Source organism: Cornus florida, unplaced genomic scaffold (assembly GCF_030987335.1).
Source record: "Cornus florida cultivar Cherokee Brave unplaced genomic scaffold, ASM3098733v1 CherokeeBrave_3.0.0_Hap2_Chr11, whole genome shotgun sequence".
Lineage (NCBI taxonomy): Eukaryota > Viridiplantae > Streptophyta > Magnoliopsida > Cornales > Cornaceae > Cornus > Cornus florida.
The window spans coordinates 2,239,106-2,255,217 of NW_026775581.1; the positions used below are offsets into that span (position 1 = coordinate 2,239,106).

At 42.9% G+C, this 16,112-nt stretch overlaps 1 protein-coding gene across 1 annotated transcript; it reads right to left on the bottom strand.

The window, feature by feature from the left end:
• Positions 1 to 12,861: 12,861 nt before the first annotated feature.
• LOC132286616 (uncharacterized) lies at positions 12,862 to 14,106 on the bottom strand. Its single transcript, XM_059788976.1, has 2 exons — positions 13,739 to 14,106; positions 12,862 to 13,660 (listed from the first exon to the last, which is right to left on the bottom strand). The coding sequence occupies exons 1-2, from the start codon at positions 14,104 to 14,106 to the stop codon at positions 12,862 to 12,864; spliced, it is 1,167 nt and encodes a 388-aa protein (XP_059644959.1).
• Positions 14,107 to 16,112: the final 2,006 nt, after the last annotated feature.

Sequence of the window (16,112 nt, forward strand, 5' to 3'; positions counted from 1 at the left end):
ATAAAATATATTCTAAAGATATTTATGAAAAACACCCCAAGAATAGAAAATAATTTCAAAGAACTTTGCATCCATGCCCCTATGGACACCTGGAGCAACTAGAGTACTTTCTTGCAAAAGTAAAGATACATATTTCAAGGAAACCACTCAAGATGAAGGCACATGAAGTCAAAAACCAACTCCGAATATGAGAAGTGAGGTTGTGCCAATAATGTGACATATGGGGAAAAGACAGAATAGGGAAAAGACGAAATAGCGCATAGTGTCCGAAAAACGAAAAATGCGAAAATGACTCGGTCCTCAAGAGAAGTTGTCAATTCACATGAAAGAGTCTTAGAAACCAATTTTGAGCACTCAAGATGACACTAAGCGACACGAAACAGAGCTCAGAAAAGAAAATTCAACGAAAAAAATTCATTCGTAAAATTTCAAGAAAAAGGAAAGGGAGGCAAATGACCGGGTCGTTACACCGTTCTTGAGTCTAAATTGACCGGGTCGTTACACCGTTCTTGAGTCTAAATTGACCGCGTCAAAGTAAGATTTCCAATGGTATCAATTTCAGATTCATATTGTTCTCCTAGCTCAAGATATCCTTGTTTTAGTGAGAGGGTGTCGGATTTAGTTCTAACCGAGATAGGGTTCTTTTGGGTTTTCTCTCCTCTTGGCCTTGGGACTTTATGTGAAGTTATCAAAGGATGTTTTTGGGTATTTTTGATCTTATTTGACTTGTTGGAAGTCAAATTCCTTGCTCTTAGGGTAAAATGACCATTTTACCCTTGGTCCTTCTATGGTAGGGTTTTGATATCCTTGGTTCCGTTTTTGCTTTTGCTAAGTCTTGAAACTCCTCGAAAGGTCCTTCTTATGTCTTAAGGATGACGTAAAACTCTAAAGACCTTGTTCTTGTTCTTGTTTTTGCATTTTGGATCCGTTTCAGTCATCATAGGACACATTGGGTTTGAAAAATCCAGGGTCGTCACAGGTGGTATCAGAGCTCCTAGGTTTGAAAACCTTAGGATGATGGGTTTTGGGTCCATATCATGCTTGTGTTTCCATACTCTATGTGTTTAGTTGTTTCTTGATAGCATGTTTTGGTTTGATAACATGTTTACGTGATTATATGGATGTATGTTTAGAAGTTTATTTTAATTGCTTTAGCATATTGTATGTGCTTGTCTGCTTGAGTACATTGTATATGCTTATTTACATTAGCGTATTGTATGTGCTTGTCTGCCTTAGCATACCGTATATGCTTGTCGGCCTTAGTACATTGTATATGCTTGGCTGTCGTAACTTGTTATTTTACACTTGTTATTTAGCATGTTGGATATGCTTATTTGCCTTAGTGTGTTATATGTGCTTGTCCATCTTAGTATGATTGTATGATGCATACATTAATATGCCTTATGTGATTTTACTACTTGTGTGAGTATGTAGTTCATTGTTATGTTGCTTGGTAGCTGTTTACTTTTATGTCTTGTTTAGGCATTGTGGGTTATTCCAGCTTAGTTGGTTGAGATTGATGCTAGGGCATTGTCTCTTAGGGTCTGCCATATCCCTTGGATGCATTCTTGTCTTGAGGAGTTTTTTCTTTGGGTATGAGAAATTCATTTTGTAAGGACCCCATGTCGGGGAACGCTCTTGTCTATTTTGCTCGTCTGGGGTATTGGTATCCTCTCTTGGGGTTTCGTGATGACCTTGATGTGATGATGTCATTGGGGTCTTATTTCTAGCCTCGTGGGATGATGAGTTAGATTGACCCGTGTCTTTCCTTAGGGATTTAAAGTTTTGTTTTCACGAGCCTCAATGGTGAGGTTCTCGTATCCCTTCTTCTAAAGTGATGGTTGGAGATTTGATAGGTGCGTTAACCTAGGATTCTTCTTGCCTTGCCTTGGACATCTCTTATGAGCTAAGATTGAGGTGTGAGTGTTTCCATGTAATTAATTGCATTGGAGCAATTAATTACTATCCCTCGTCATCGAAAACTTGGGGTTGTGTTTAGGGTTTCGATAGAATCCTGTAGAGGTCTCATCGAACTCATCGGCGTCTTGAGTTGTGTGCTCTTGTTGGCGTCTCATAATGGCTAGTTTTGGAGATATCAGTTACATCGTTGTTTATACTATGTGGCGTTAGGACTCCACCTTGGGTTTGACTCAGTCTTGGGAAATACTTGTAGGCTCTTGTTTTGGGAACCTTAGTGTTCATTCTGGGAAATACTTCTTTTCCTCACGGTGAGAGATTAGACTCATCTGGGTTTTTGAGATTCCTTTTTATGAGTTGGTCCTTTTGATAGGCATTTCATCCCTTCGTGTTTACAATTTTGCGGGATTGTTATTTACATAGCCACTCTTACATGTTTATATGCCTTGTTGTTTTGAGCATGCTTTAGCAACATGTTTAGGGGATGTGACTATTTGGTGTTATGTGCTGATATAGATGAGGTGTTTTCCGGTTGCTATATCTGTTTAACGCGTAGCGTCATAGGTGATGTGTAACGTGTCTTTGATGCTTAACTCCTATGTGATAGGTAGCATATATGATCGCCCTTGTACACTATGTGTTTAGTTGTATGGTGCGTGGATCTTCATTTACGTTTAGTATACTTGTACCTTGTATGCTTGTGCGTTGTATACTTTGTTTCATTTTGGTATAGTATGCTGAGCCCATATGCTTGTATACCTTGGATTTAGTATTGTTTAGTATACTTGTGGATGTATACTTGTGCATATATATATTACGTTTCTGTTTCAATTTTTCTTAGTATACTTGTATATATATATATATATGTTTGTGACTAATTGCCTTAATTAGTTCATTTCAGTTTTCTAGTATTGATGAATTTGGGCCTTAAACGTAGCGGTGCCTATGACATTATTGTCAGAGCTTTGGATTGGCCAGAATGGTCCGGCTGGACATTTTGGACCATATCGCATCTCTCACAGAATGCCTGGTTCCCATAGTGCTTTTGGTAATGACTATCTTAACATTGATATCATTTGTATTGATAGATTTCACGGGTAAGCTTGTTGGGACTAGATGATGAATTGGGGCTTTATACTATCATGCTGCCATACAGGTTGTGTGTGGGCGAGTGCTAGTTGCCAACGATGCTACCTTGCATTACCTAGCTAGTAATGTGAGTGTGGGTGGGCACTTGATGTTGTTGATGCTACTGCACCTTGGGTACGTTGTGGGTGGGTTCTAGTCATTATTCATGCCGCCATGTTTCTTCTGGGTGTGTTCTTTGTTTTGACGTGTCATTGCCTTGGTCTCCTTCGGAGTGGTTGACATTGGGTTAGTATGTCAATTTGTTGGAAGGGTGTCTCACGATTCGTGGTTTCCTGTCTTTTCGTTGATCTTGAGACCTTTAGAGTTGTCCATGGGTACCTTTTGATCTGTTCCTTGGTGTGACCACATGTTCGGTCCTTGCTTGGTTCTTCTGGGAGTGTTTCTGATTTCGGGGACGAAATCTCTTTAAGGAGGGTAGGTTGTAATGACCCGGTCATTTTCCTTTCTTTCATTTTTCTCCATTTTTATGGATTAATTTTTTTCATTGAAATTCTCCTTCGCGTAACCTCACTCTTTATGCTCGGAGTTCGTTTTTGACTCCCCATGCTTCTATTCTTGTTGGTTTTCTTGAGGGTCATAGCTTTACTTTTGGAGGAAAGTTCGCCAGTCGTTTCTTTTTCCCACAGGGGCGTGGATGAAAAGATTCTTCAGAAACATTTTTGTTTCTTGGGTGTTTTTCATAAATATATTTTGAAGATATTTTGGTTTAGGAGTTTCTAAGAAAATATCTTTTGGAAGATATTTTCATTTGGGGTCACTTGCGCAGTTATCCTTTTGTGTAGGGGCCTTTGTGAAATTAATGAAAGTTAATTGTTAAGTGTCTCCTTGGGGCTTGAATCCTCGTACGGGATTCATTTTCACATTTTGTCGAGTTGTGTACTCTTAGAATTGTCTTATGGTCGAACCCTACAGTTTTCGATTTTTCGGCCCTAGTCAGAGCCAAACTTGTTTAGGGCATATCTCTCTACTCGGGACTCCGTTTTTTACGCTGTTTCTTCCATTATTCATTTTTTTCTCATTTTGGTTCTTTTTCATTCACAGAGTTTTGCCGTTTGAGCGCGTCTGCTCAAATTCCACTTTTTCGAACCCGGCGGGGTCCGTTCGGGGCACTTTTTGAAATTCTATAAATAGGAGGTGACAGACAAAATTTTAAAAGCACTTGTCTCTCTCCCATGGCTGGCCCTAGCTCTTCCAATGGATGCCACATTCTCTCTCCTCCTTTGAACCTCCTCCCTTGAGTAAAAAGTGGTGAAGCCTTAGTGTTTAATGTTCGCCTTGGCAAAGCCTTCGATTCCATCCGATTAGAATCCCGTTTTGGGCATTTTTTGAGTTCGGGTTTGAAGTTAAGTTATGATTTTGATGGTGCTTCCTTGGGGTTCTTGTTCACAGTGTTGTCCCCGACAAAATCTCGGAGTTTCGTCGGATTCGGAGAGGTTTCATTTTGGTGGGGATTTAAGATTTCATCTCAAAAGGAGGTAGGGGGTGTTATAGTTTGTATTTGAGTTGTATTGATTGTTTTATGAACTTATACAACTTGTATGCATGCTTTGTATAAATCCTAGAATTTAATTTAATTATTTTCTTTTATAGGATTTAATTCTAATGGGTGTATATGGCTTAGAATTGAGTTGTGGCATGTTAGGAAATTAGGCCTTGATATGTTGAGTAACATATATTAAGTTGGGAGTATTTGAATAAGAATTGCAAAGTTTTTTTAATATTTATCTTTTATGAAAGTTTAATTCACAGAGTTGTATCAAGTATGAACTCAACTTGTAATGTGATATTAAAATAGGCCTTGGCATATTCTCTAACCTATGTTAAATTGAGAGCATTTGGATAGGTTTAGAAATCTAGAGGTTTTGAATTAAATGAATGAATTAAAACTAATTAATGGTTCCACTAGTTTGATTGAGTTTTACCTTGATAAGGGTAGTGACTTGGGGTTGTTCACTTGTATATATCAATTTGGGGCCATTTGGTGTTGTTTTAGAAAATCTAGAGATTTAATTACCGTGTTTCAATTAAACTCTATTTTGTTGTCTCAATGATCCAATTTAGTTTTTAAGTTGGTTTGTGTAGTGACCATACCATGTTGTTTAACATATTTAAATTAGGGATCATTTGGATGAGATTACATTTTTTTTATTGAAATGAAATTGTCATAGTGTGTAACGAATCGCACACTGAAGATTCGACATTGTGAATGTCATTGTAAACTTGAACTCTAGGACATGGTTTGTATGGATTCAACCTTACTTGTGCATGGAAGATGGGTTTTATGTATGAAAGTACAAAGAATTTTTCCCTAATTGTAGAGAGAGAAACTTTACACTCCCAATGATTTTTCAACATTTTTCCCTCTCAATCCCTTCTATTTATAGACAGTTACAACCTCCACTGAGCTGATCCTATCATATTCTCCTTTGGCTGGACTCGATTCCTCTCATTTCATCATGGGCTTGTGAAATGGCTTTATGGACCTGGGCCCATACGGCGCGAACTGGCTTCATCTCGTTTGTCCACATCCGACCCATCCTATGCAATGTGGATCACTCCAAGCCCGAGTCGTTTTGGTATCCTCATCTAACCCCAATAACCTCTTTCCTCATTAATAAGGGTGAGATTATTGAAAGGACACGATCTTGGTCTGACGGCTTGGAACAATAACTCGAGGAATCGAACGGCTGGTACAAGAACCCAGGTTTCGAGATCTGTAGCGCCACTTTTTGCCTTGACCTTTGGAGTTCCATGTCGCTTTTACTTCTCCTCTCTATAAATTCTGATCTTTCTCTCCTTCATCCTCTCTCTTACCTCTTTGCTACTACTCCCTGTTGCTTTCCTGCACATTCCGGTGATCCTTTTTACTTTCTCCGGCAAGTTCTTCCGGCGAGTCCTTCCTTTTCGATTTTTAGGTACTGTGCTGTTACTGAGTTCATCACAAACCTTTGAGGTTAGTTTCTCTTTTTTTTTTTTTTTAAACATCCTCTCCTTAAAGGCACCTTTACTGCCTAGAACTCTTCCCCTTTTCATGGCTTCCCCTAACCTGAACACCATTCGATCCAAGAATTGTATCCCTCGCGATGTTTCTCTCAGAGTATACCCAACAAACTTAGACGAGAGATCCGGTGAGGGTCTTCTTCCTGGGGAAGTTTTGTTCTCTGCCGTTCACCTGAACGTCATTAGGTTCCCCGTACACCCATTCTTTTGCTACACTTTCAACAAATTGGGGCTCTGCCCCCTGCAAGTTAACCCAAACTTTCTTGGGGTAATTTCAGTTCTCCTGCTCTTGAATCGTGACAGGGGTCTCAATCTTGACATTATTGACCTTCTCCTCTGCTATCGGATTAACAAGATCTCACAAAACGACTTGTACTATCACTCTTTCCTATTGACAAACGGTCAATCTGCACTGATAAAAGCTCATTTGAAAAGGGTTGGAGGCGGATTTTAATTGTGGTTGGTGGGAATTGGCGGACTCCGCTCGGCCGTTCCTTCCCTATCCCCTCTTCCTTTGGAACCAGTTCTGTCTCTGGCTACAAGAAACTAAAAAAACATCCTTCTGAATGCCACTGTGAAAGTTGTCTTCCCCGCTTTTGCACTTTTCTTTGTAGATGCCTTGAAATTCCCCATGATGAACTAGTTTATAGCGTCTGCAGGGCTAGGCTAGATACCTTGCAAGAAAACGTGCTGAACGATGTTCCTTCAGCTACTGATTTGCTTACATCTGATAATATTTCTGACATCTCTCTTTTAGGGTCTACAATGGAGAACATTCAGATCCCATCGTTCAGCAGGAGGAGGCATCTTGCTCCCACCCCTTCTAACGTTCCTGCCGTTATTCCATCACCTACACCTGCTTCCACATCATTTCTTCCTGCTGTCTCTACCCCAGAGCAAGTTGTGGTTGCCCCAGTTGCAACTCAAGTCTCAACCCGTTCTGCTGATGCGCCTTTAGAGCTCACCCATGTTGAGAACCCTGTTGTGGGCCATGCTGCTGAAGTTCGTCCTGCTGCCCCTGTCATTATGCCATCAAACATTTCGTCCGACACTTCTTCAGAAAGCACTCAGGATGTTGGAAATTCTGAGGACAACCGGGGGCCAGCTAATGCTGCTCTGTTGGAAAAGAGTTTGGGAAAAAGGCCAATGCCTGAGGGCGGTCATGATCAGAGTGATATCCCTCTGACCCAAAGGATAAGGACGGCTTCCTTCAGGGTTACTGAACCATCGCCCCCTGCCCGGTTCTTTATTCCTGAAGGTGAGTCGGCCAGAACCTCTGGTCCAATTCCATTCGTTCTTCCATGGTGACCTTTGCTCAGCCGTGAAGATGGATCAACTATTTGCCCCACTGACTCAATATACAAAGACCCCCTAACCTCGTTTGCTTTCTACAAGGGCTTATGGACCCCCAAAGACCTTGAAATCCAGAATAAACTGTCTTTTGGTGAGATGTTCCAACGGTTCCCGGCTGCTGCTATGGAGGTGACCCTTCTTCCACTGAACTGTGTTCCTTTTCAGTTATGATTCCTTTGTACTTAGTCTGATCTGAATTTCTTTTTCTTCATGCAGACTCTGTTCGAGATGTTCACCTTTCAGAAAATAGTTGAAACACTGAATAAAAAACTTAAGTCTCTCTCTGTGGGCCTTAAAAGGTCTGTTGAAGCAGAGACTCTTCTTGAGGCCAGAGTTGCTGAGCTGGAGTCAAAGCTTAGGGACTCTGAGAAGGAAGTTGCTGACCTAAAGGCAGAGAAAGACGGTCTGGCAAACGAGAGGGATTCCCTCAGAGCTGAACGGGATTCCTTGAAGACCGAACGGGACTCTCTTCATGATGAGGTTGATGTCTTAAAAACCGAGAAGAGTGTAGCTTTGACAGAAAGGGACTCTCTCAAAGCCGGAAAGGGGGACCTTCAATGTTCATTCATTGCTGAACGGTTATCATATGCAAATTCCAAAGAAAAACTTCTGAACGAATGGTCTTCCCTGATGAACATGATCAGCAGAGTCGAAGGGGGAATGAGGGCTCTCCTTGTTCGCTTTACCAGGACCAGTGCCATCCATTATGCTGAAGGGTATAGAGACGGTTTTGTTGACCGTTCTCCCCCCAAAGGTGAATCAAGCTCTTGTGCTGGTCCTGATGTACTGGACGCTTCTCTGGACATCCACCCCCCAAACAACTATCAAAATCCACCATGCGACCCAGCCGAGAACATTTTTATTGAATGCATAGAGGTCACATCTTCAGGAATTGTCCCACCCTTTCACCCTTTGAACATTCTTCCCCTTTCTACCATCGTGCCATCTTCCTCCGTCGCTGCCGAAAGACCTATGCTTGCTGAGTGGGTGATTCATCTCGACTCCCCTTCTAAGGATGATAGGGCAGATGGAGATCTCGATAGTCCAGAGGGAGATGGTGGCGAGAACGACAAGCCACAGTCTGGAGAAGATCAGAATTGAGAGCCAATAGCATTTATTTATTTATTTATTTATTTTGAATCTGCATGTATGGTACTACGTACCTTGGGGCCTTTTTGGCTATGAATGATAATATCTTTGCTCAGTATCACTTTCCTCCATTGAGTTTTCTATTTTCAGCTTTGCAGTGTTGTTTTGTTTTTTCGTTTTGTTCGTTTTTTTTTTTTAACAAGTGTTTAGCGTTCGGCCATATCACCATTCTGTCCTTTCCTTACTCATTTTCTGAGCAAGTATTTGGCGTTCGGCTTTAAGTGCCAGCTGCCACAACTTGCTGAAAGCCTGGCGCTCGGCCTAAACGCCTCTTGCCACTTGGCTTTTTCAATTTCTGAGCAATTGTTTGGCGTTCAGCTTTAAGTGCCAGCTGCCACCAACTTGCTGAAAGCCTGGCGCTCGGCCTGAACGCCTCTTGCCACTTGGCTTTTTCATTTTCTGAGCAAGTGTTTGGCGTTCGGCTTTAAGTGCCAGCTGCCACTAACTTGCTGAAAGCCTGGCGCTCGGCCTGAACGCCTCTTGCCATTTGGCTTTTTCATTTTCTGAGCAAGTGTTTGGCATTCGGCTTTAAGTGCCAGCTGCCACTAACTTGCTGAAAGCCTGGCGCTCGGCCTGAACGCCTCTTGCCACTTAGTTTTTTTAATTTCTGAGCAAGTGTTTGGCGTTCGGCTTTAAGTGCCAGCTGCCACCAACTTGCTGAAAGCCTGGCGCTCGGCCTGAACGCCTCTTGCCACTTGGCTTTTTCATTTTCTGAGCAAGTGTTTGGCGTTCGGCTTTAAGTGCCAGCTGCCACTAACTTGTTGATGGCGCTCGGCTTGAACGCCTTTTGCCACTTGGCTTTTTCAATTTCTGAGCAAGTGTTTAGCGTTCGGCTTTAAGTGCCAGCTGCCACTAACTTGCTGAAAGCCTGGCACTCGGCCTGAACGCCTCTTGCCACTTGGCTTTTTCAATTTCTGAGCAAGTGTTTGGCGTTCGGCTTTAAGTGCCAGCTGCCACTAACTTGCTGAATGGGAAGGGTGTAGATTTTTAACAAAGAAGAGGCTTTTTATAAAGCATGGAAATTTCGTACACTTTCAAGCATACAATTCAGAACGTACAATATGCTTGAAATTATACTCTACTTTTACTGGTAGTACCTTTTCAGAGACATAGCATTCCATGGCTTATTGACTACCCTTCCTGTCATAGTTTCTAGGACGTATGCCCCCTTCCCAATGACTTCTGCTATTCTGTACGGACCTTCCTATGGGGAGAACATCTTTTTGACTATTCCCACCTTCCTTTTCAGAACCAGATCGCCAGGAGCGAAACCTCTGTGCCTCACCTTCTTGTTATGGCTATTCACGAGCGTCTGTTGATAAGATGCGAGCCTCACTGCAGCCGCATCCCTTTTTTCTTCCAATAAATCAAGATTGAACCTCAGCATTCTATCATTCTGCTCTTGATCCCATACCAAGCTCCTTACAGTTGGAACCAAATGCTCGACTGGTATCACCGCCTCGGTGCCATAGGCTATAGCGAATGGGCTCTCACCAGTTGGCCGTCTTGGGGTTGTTCTGTAAGCTAACAAGACGTTCGGTAGCTCATCCAACCATTTGCCTTTTTCATTCTCCAGCTTTTTCTTGATACAAGCAGATATTGTCCTGTTTGTGATTTCGGCTTCACCAATAGCCTGAGGATGACTGACTGCTGCTAACTTTTGATTGATTCCATATTCCTCTAGCAGCTCTCTCACTTGCTTGCTATCGAGGTTGGTTCCATTGTCCATCACGATTGACCTTGGTATGCCAAAATGACAGATAATATTATTCCAGATGAAGCGTCTTACTTGAGTTTGGGTGACACTAGGGTATGGCTCCGCTTCTACCCATTTGGTGAAGTAATCAGTAGCTAGTAGAATGTACTTATTCTACGATCTTGCAATCGGCAAAGGGCCAACCACGTCCATCCCCTACTGCGCGAAAGGCCATGGGGTGGCCATTACGTGCAGGTCTTCAGGTGGTTGATGTATCAATGACCCGAACCTCTGGCATTTATCGCATCTTCTAGAGAATTCTTCTGCATCTCGTGCCATGTTCGGCCAGAAGTACCCCTGTGTCATTGCTTTGTGTGCTAAAGATCTTCCTCCGGAGTGATTTCCGCATACTCCCTCGTGAATGGTTCGCATAATCTGCCTAGCTTTTGTAGGGGTAGCACACTTCAAATATGGACTCGAGAAGGAGCGTCTATATAACTAACCGTGCACAATGGCATACTTTGCTGCGCTGGACCTAATTCTTCTTGCCTCGTCCTTACACTCGGGGAGTGTACCACTACGTATGTAAGCCATGATTAGATCAATCCAGCTCGGCTCATATGGTATGACATTAACATGTTGAGTGCTCGGATCAGGCAATTCTTAAAAAATGGAAGGTTGGATCAGTATGTCGACCGGGATGACCCTAGCTAAAGTATCTCCAGAATTGGATGCGCTACAAGCCAAGCGATCGGCATCTTCGTTATACTCTCTTGATAACTGGATAAACCTGATCTGATCAAAGACTTTCGCCTCACGTAGAACCGCAGTTCGGTATGCTTCCATAGTCTCATCCTTGGCTCCATAGTCCCCATTGACTTGTCGAATGACTAGTTGCGAGTCATTATAAGCCATCAGATTCTTGATCTTCAATTCCTTAGCCAACTTTAACCCGGCTATCAGCGCCTCGTATTCTGCCTCATTGTTGGTCGCGCTGAACTCTAGTCTTATCGCTTGGCTCCGCATAGTTCCTTCTGGTGTTTGCAATTGAATTCCAATCGCGGCCCCCATTTGATTCGAGGAGCCGTCCACGAAAGGCTTCCACCAAGAACAATTACAATCCTCCACCGTATCTTCATCATCACAGTTAAGTAGGAAATCCGCCACCGCTTGACCTTTGATTGTCGTCCTGGCCTCGTATGTGATATCAAATGAACTCAATTCAATGGCCCACTTATTCATTCTCCCCGACAGGTCCGGTTTGTGCAGGATCATTCTCAAAGGGAAAGTTATTAAAACGACGATTGGGTGAGATTCAAAATAGTGTCTAAGCTTCCTTTTTGCGTTGACCAGCGACAAGATCATTCGTTCGGCCCTAGAGTATCTTCTCTCTGGTTCAGACATTGTCTTGCTAACATAAAACACCTGGAACTGCTTGCCCTCTTTACAACGGATCAGAACGGCACTGGTTGCTATGCTGGACACCCCGAGATATAGAAAAAGTCTCTCATTCGGTTCTGGAGCAGACAGAACCGGGGGATTACGCATGTACTCCTTCAGGCTGGTTAGTGCCTGCCGTTGTTCATCCCCCCAGGTTTGCCTTTCCATGCCCTCGTATTGTATTCAAGAAAGGTTTACAGTGGTCCGAAAGCTTGGAAATAAATCGGCTCAGTGCGGCTATTCTGCCTGTGCTGGGCTGACCTCAATTCCTCTATGATTGACCAGATGTCCCAGGAATTGACTGGAGCTTACACCGAATGAGCACTTGGCCGGATTGAGCTTCATCGCATACTGGCGTAACACATCGAACACATCTTACAGGTGCGCTAAATGATCGCTCTTCTTCTTACTCTTGACCACCATATTATCAATGTAAGCCTCGATAGTGCTGCCCATTTGGCCCTTAAAAATCTTGCTGATCAGCCTTTGATAAGTGGCTCCAGCGTTTTTCAATCCGAATGGCATGACTTTATAGCAATAAGTCCCTCGTTCAGTAATAAATGAAGTCTTCTCTTCATCAACTGGATCCATAGGAATTTGGTTATAACCGAAATAAGCATCCAGGAAAGTTAACCGCTCATATCTTGTGGTGGCATTTACCTTTTGATCAATCCTGGGCAATAGGAAACTATCCTTTGGGCAGGCTTTGTTTAGGTTGGTGAAGTCAATGCATACTCTCTATTTTCCATTCTTCTTCTGCACTACAACAACATTAGAGAGCCAGGCCGGGTACTGAACTTCTCTGATGAATCCGGCTTTAAGCAGCTAATCAACCTCCTCAGCTATAATCTGGTTTCGTTCTGGAGCAAATCTTCTCTGCTTCTGCTTTACTGGCTTTGCATTCGGATCCACATTAAGGGAATGACAGGATACAGCAGGATTTATCCCTGGCATATCTGAATAGCTCCATGCGAATACATCCGCATTCCGAATTAGGAAATTAGTCAACTCTAGTCTCTCTTCTTCAGTGAGTTTGGTGCCCACCCTTGTTGTTCAGTCTGGTTTTGCACGATGAATCTTCGCTTCATGAAGGGGTTCTGTGGTTAGAACTGGCGGCTCCTCCCCCCATCCTTGCTGTGAGAAGGGTTCTGTAATTGCTATTTTGGAATGGCAGAACGGGTGGGATTTTTCCCTTTTCCAGCAGATTTTAAAGTTATTGAATAACATTCTTTAGCCGCAACCTGGTCCCCATGTATATCTATCACCTTGGTCCCATCCGGACCTAAACATCGCATCACTTGATGTAAGGTTGATGGAACGCCCTGAATTCTGTGAATCCATCCTCTGCCCATCAAGAGGTTGTATGATGGATAAATTTCCACTACCACGAAACTTTCAGTCAGAACTCGCTCAGCGGCTTGTACTGTCAATTCTACTATTCCAATGGGTTCCACTCGCTTCCCATCAAATCCGAGTAGCGGATTCCCTGTGGATTTGAGTTTTTCGGGTGCGATCTCCAGTCGGTCGAACGTCACCCTGGGCATGACATTCGCACTACTTCCTGGATCAATCAGGACTCTCCGAACCAGGCATTCTGCAATCGTCAGACTGACGACTAGTGGATCTTCATGAGGAATCTGAACGCGTAGCAGGTTCGTTTTATCAAACTTTATCGATGTGGACGCGTTCTGCTGGTGTAAAGCATGCACACTGCCAATTCTCCTTTTTAGCTGGGCCTGGCGTAACCTTGTCCTGAGTAACTCCTCTGACTCCGTCATTTGCTCAGGCCGACCATGAATTGCGTTTATAATCCTGACAGGTTGGGAGTTGTGTTGGTTTGGCCTCTGGTTCCGCTTGATTTGCTCAGTCGGGCGATTATGCTCTTGCGCCGAACCCTGGACATAGCTTGCAAACTCTCCCTTTACGATCAGCATCTCTACCTGCCTCCTTAGGTTCCTGCATTCGTTAGTCTGATGCCCAAAATCACTATGGAAAGCACAATGTTTAGTCTGATCTCTCTGTTCAAGAGGTTGCCTGATTGGCAGAGGAGGACGAAACTTATCTTTGTTCTCCTGGTATAGCCTTGCTAAAGTGACTCTAAGTGGAGTGACTAATTCCTCCTCCCTGGGTCTCTTCTCTGCCTTCCATGAGGATTGACGTTGCGGTTGAGCTTGTTTTTGCCGGATCTTGGCTTTGGACTTTTCCTCCGTCGAAATAATTAACGTCTTCCTTGAATTAGCTGCTTCTTCCTCCTCAAGGCGAACAAAACCATCAGCTCTCTCGTTCAGCTCGTCCATTGTCTTTGGCGTATTAACCACCAAGCTGGTATGGAACGGCGTCCCCCGGTTCATTGCGAGTTTAAATGCTTGGACTGCTGTGGATGGGTGGCACTCCATTACCATGCTCTTAACGAGGTTGAACTGGGTGAGAAAAGCTTGGAGCCGTTCATCCTCATGCTACTTCTTTGTAAAAAGGCTCGATACATCCTTAGCCGGACGCTTATTCCCGTAATACTGGCTTATGAACTTATCGCATAAGTCCTGGAAACTGGCGATTGAGCCTTGAGCCAAATTCTTGAACCAATTGAGAGCTGGTCCAGCCGGGCTCGTTGGGAAACACTTGCACATCAAAGGATCATTATTAGTATTCAAAGCCATTTTTAACTGAATATGGTACATGTGATCGATCGGATCAGTTGTTCCGTCAAACAGAATGAAGATCGGCATGGAAAACTTCTTCGGATTCGGCGCGTTCAGAATTTCATCAGTGAACGGCGATGCGACCGTCCTTGCTGAGGAACGCAATGCTTCGTTTTCTCTTGAAAATCATGACGGAAATCCTCGATCGGCAGATCTCCTTTCCGAGCTATTGTAATCAACTGTCGCTAATGAAGGTCGGTATGGCGGATCGAACGGCCTATCCTCCTCAAATTCACTCCGCCATGGTGACGCAACCCGATGTTCATACGTTGGTGCTTCCTCCCTCATAATCCGTTTGTGATGCGGTTCTAGACGAACAGATCCTTCCCGATCTTCTACTCTGCCGGCATTCGGAGGCAGATTACCGATTATATCTTCATCATGACGTAAACCACCACGGTTGACGTCTTCAAGATCACCTTGACGATCAGCTTCAGACGGTAAAGCTCCCTCTCCTTCAGGAGGTGGCCTCAGAATTGCAAGAGTGTGATACCCCTCGAATCCGAGACACGGGTTGATCAGGCCCAGGCCCAAACCCGAGGGATATCAAACAATTAATATTTTAAATCAAACACGGAATACAAAATTTATTTAAGAAATACAAATAATAGAAGCTGAAAGGAACTAAAATAATATCCTTAAAATAAATATCCAAAACTGATAATCCAAATCTCCATAAGTTTACAACTTGGGAATCCATCAATTGGACCCCTTATTAAACTTCTCAATCCGAAACTGAAATAACAGAAATAAAACTAAAGCTAACATAAAGTAGATCCCTACGTAGTGGGAGGAATGAGTAGCTGTATCGGCTCTGCACGTCCAAGCTCTAACCCTGGAACTGACGAACACCTGAAAAATAAAGGAGTGGGTCAGGCCCACATGCAAGTCCTGATCTACTACAATCTAAACAGTAATCCGATACGCAGATACATCCTAGGAAGACCCAACAATATCTAGAGTAGTCCATATCTATATAGTACACACTAATAGGACGCTCGCTAGTCCAACAGGTTTGTCTCAGCCTGAATAGATGGCAACATGCGAATACGCACCCTAAGGTGGGCATGAGTACCTAGACCAACCAGAGAACAACACATATGTCCAGTTATCCATCCTAGGCAATATACGTGCCCTAACTATGGTCCTGAGACTCAAACTCATACCATAGTACCATAAAATACATATATAAAATCCATACTCCTCCTAATACAAAATACCATCCAACTTTGTAACAGTTTGATATATTGTATAACAAATCCATCCTGAACCCATAGTAGTTCATTCAATTCTCAATTGATATGACCCATGTAGGTGATGGACCTAACCCATATGGTTAATCCATACCTTAATCCAAATTAGGTAGGACTTAGTGTTTGTACTAATCCATACGTAGTATGCCACCGTCCCATACCGGTGCATACAATCCTTCAGTTCCATAGTTAATAACACAGCATAAACATGTATCAACTAATTTCCAAAAGAAACATAAATATAGTTTAACATATTTACAACCAATTTATGCATCCAATATACCATTTAAATATTACATTACAGTGCTTTATATATATATGAAAAGACTGTACATGTAGTTCCTCCAGTTAATATAGTTGACGGAACAGTAATAAATACCAATCCACTATACTTCAAGATTTGCATATAAATAGTTTAACATGTGTACAACACATTAATCATCCTACATAAGGTTT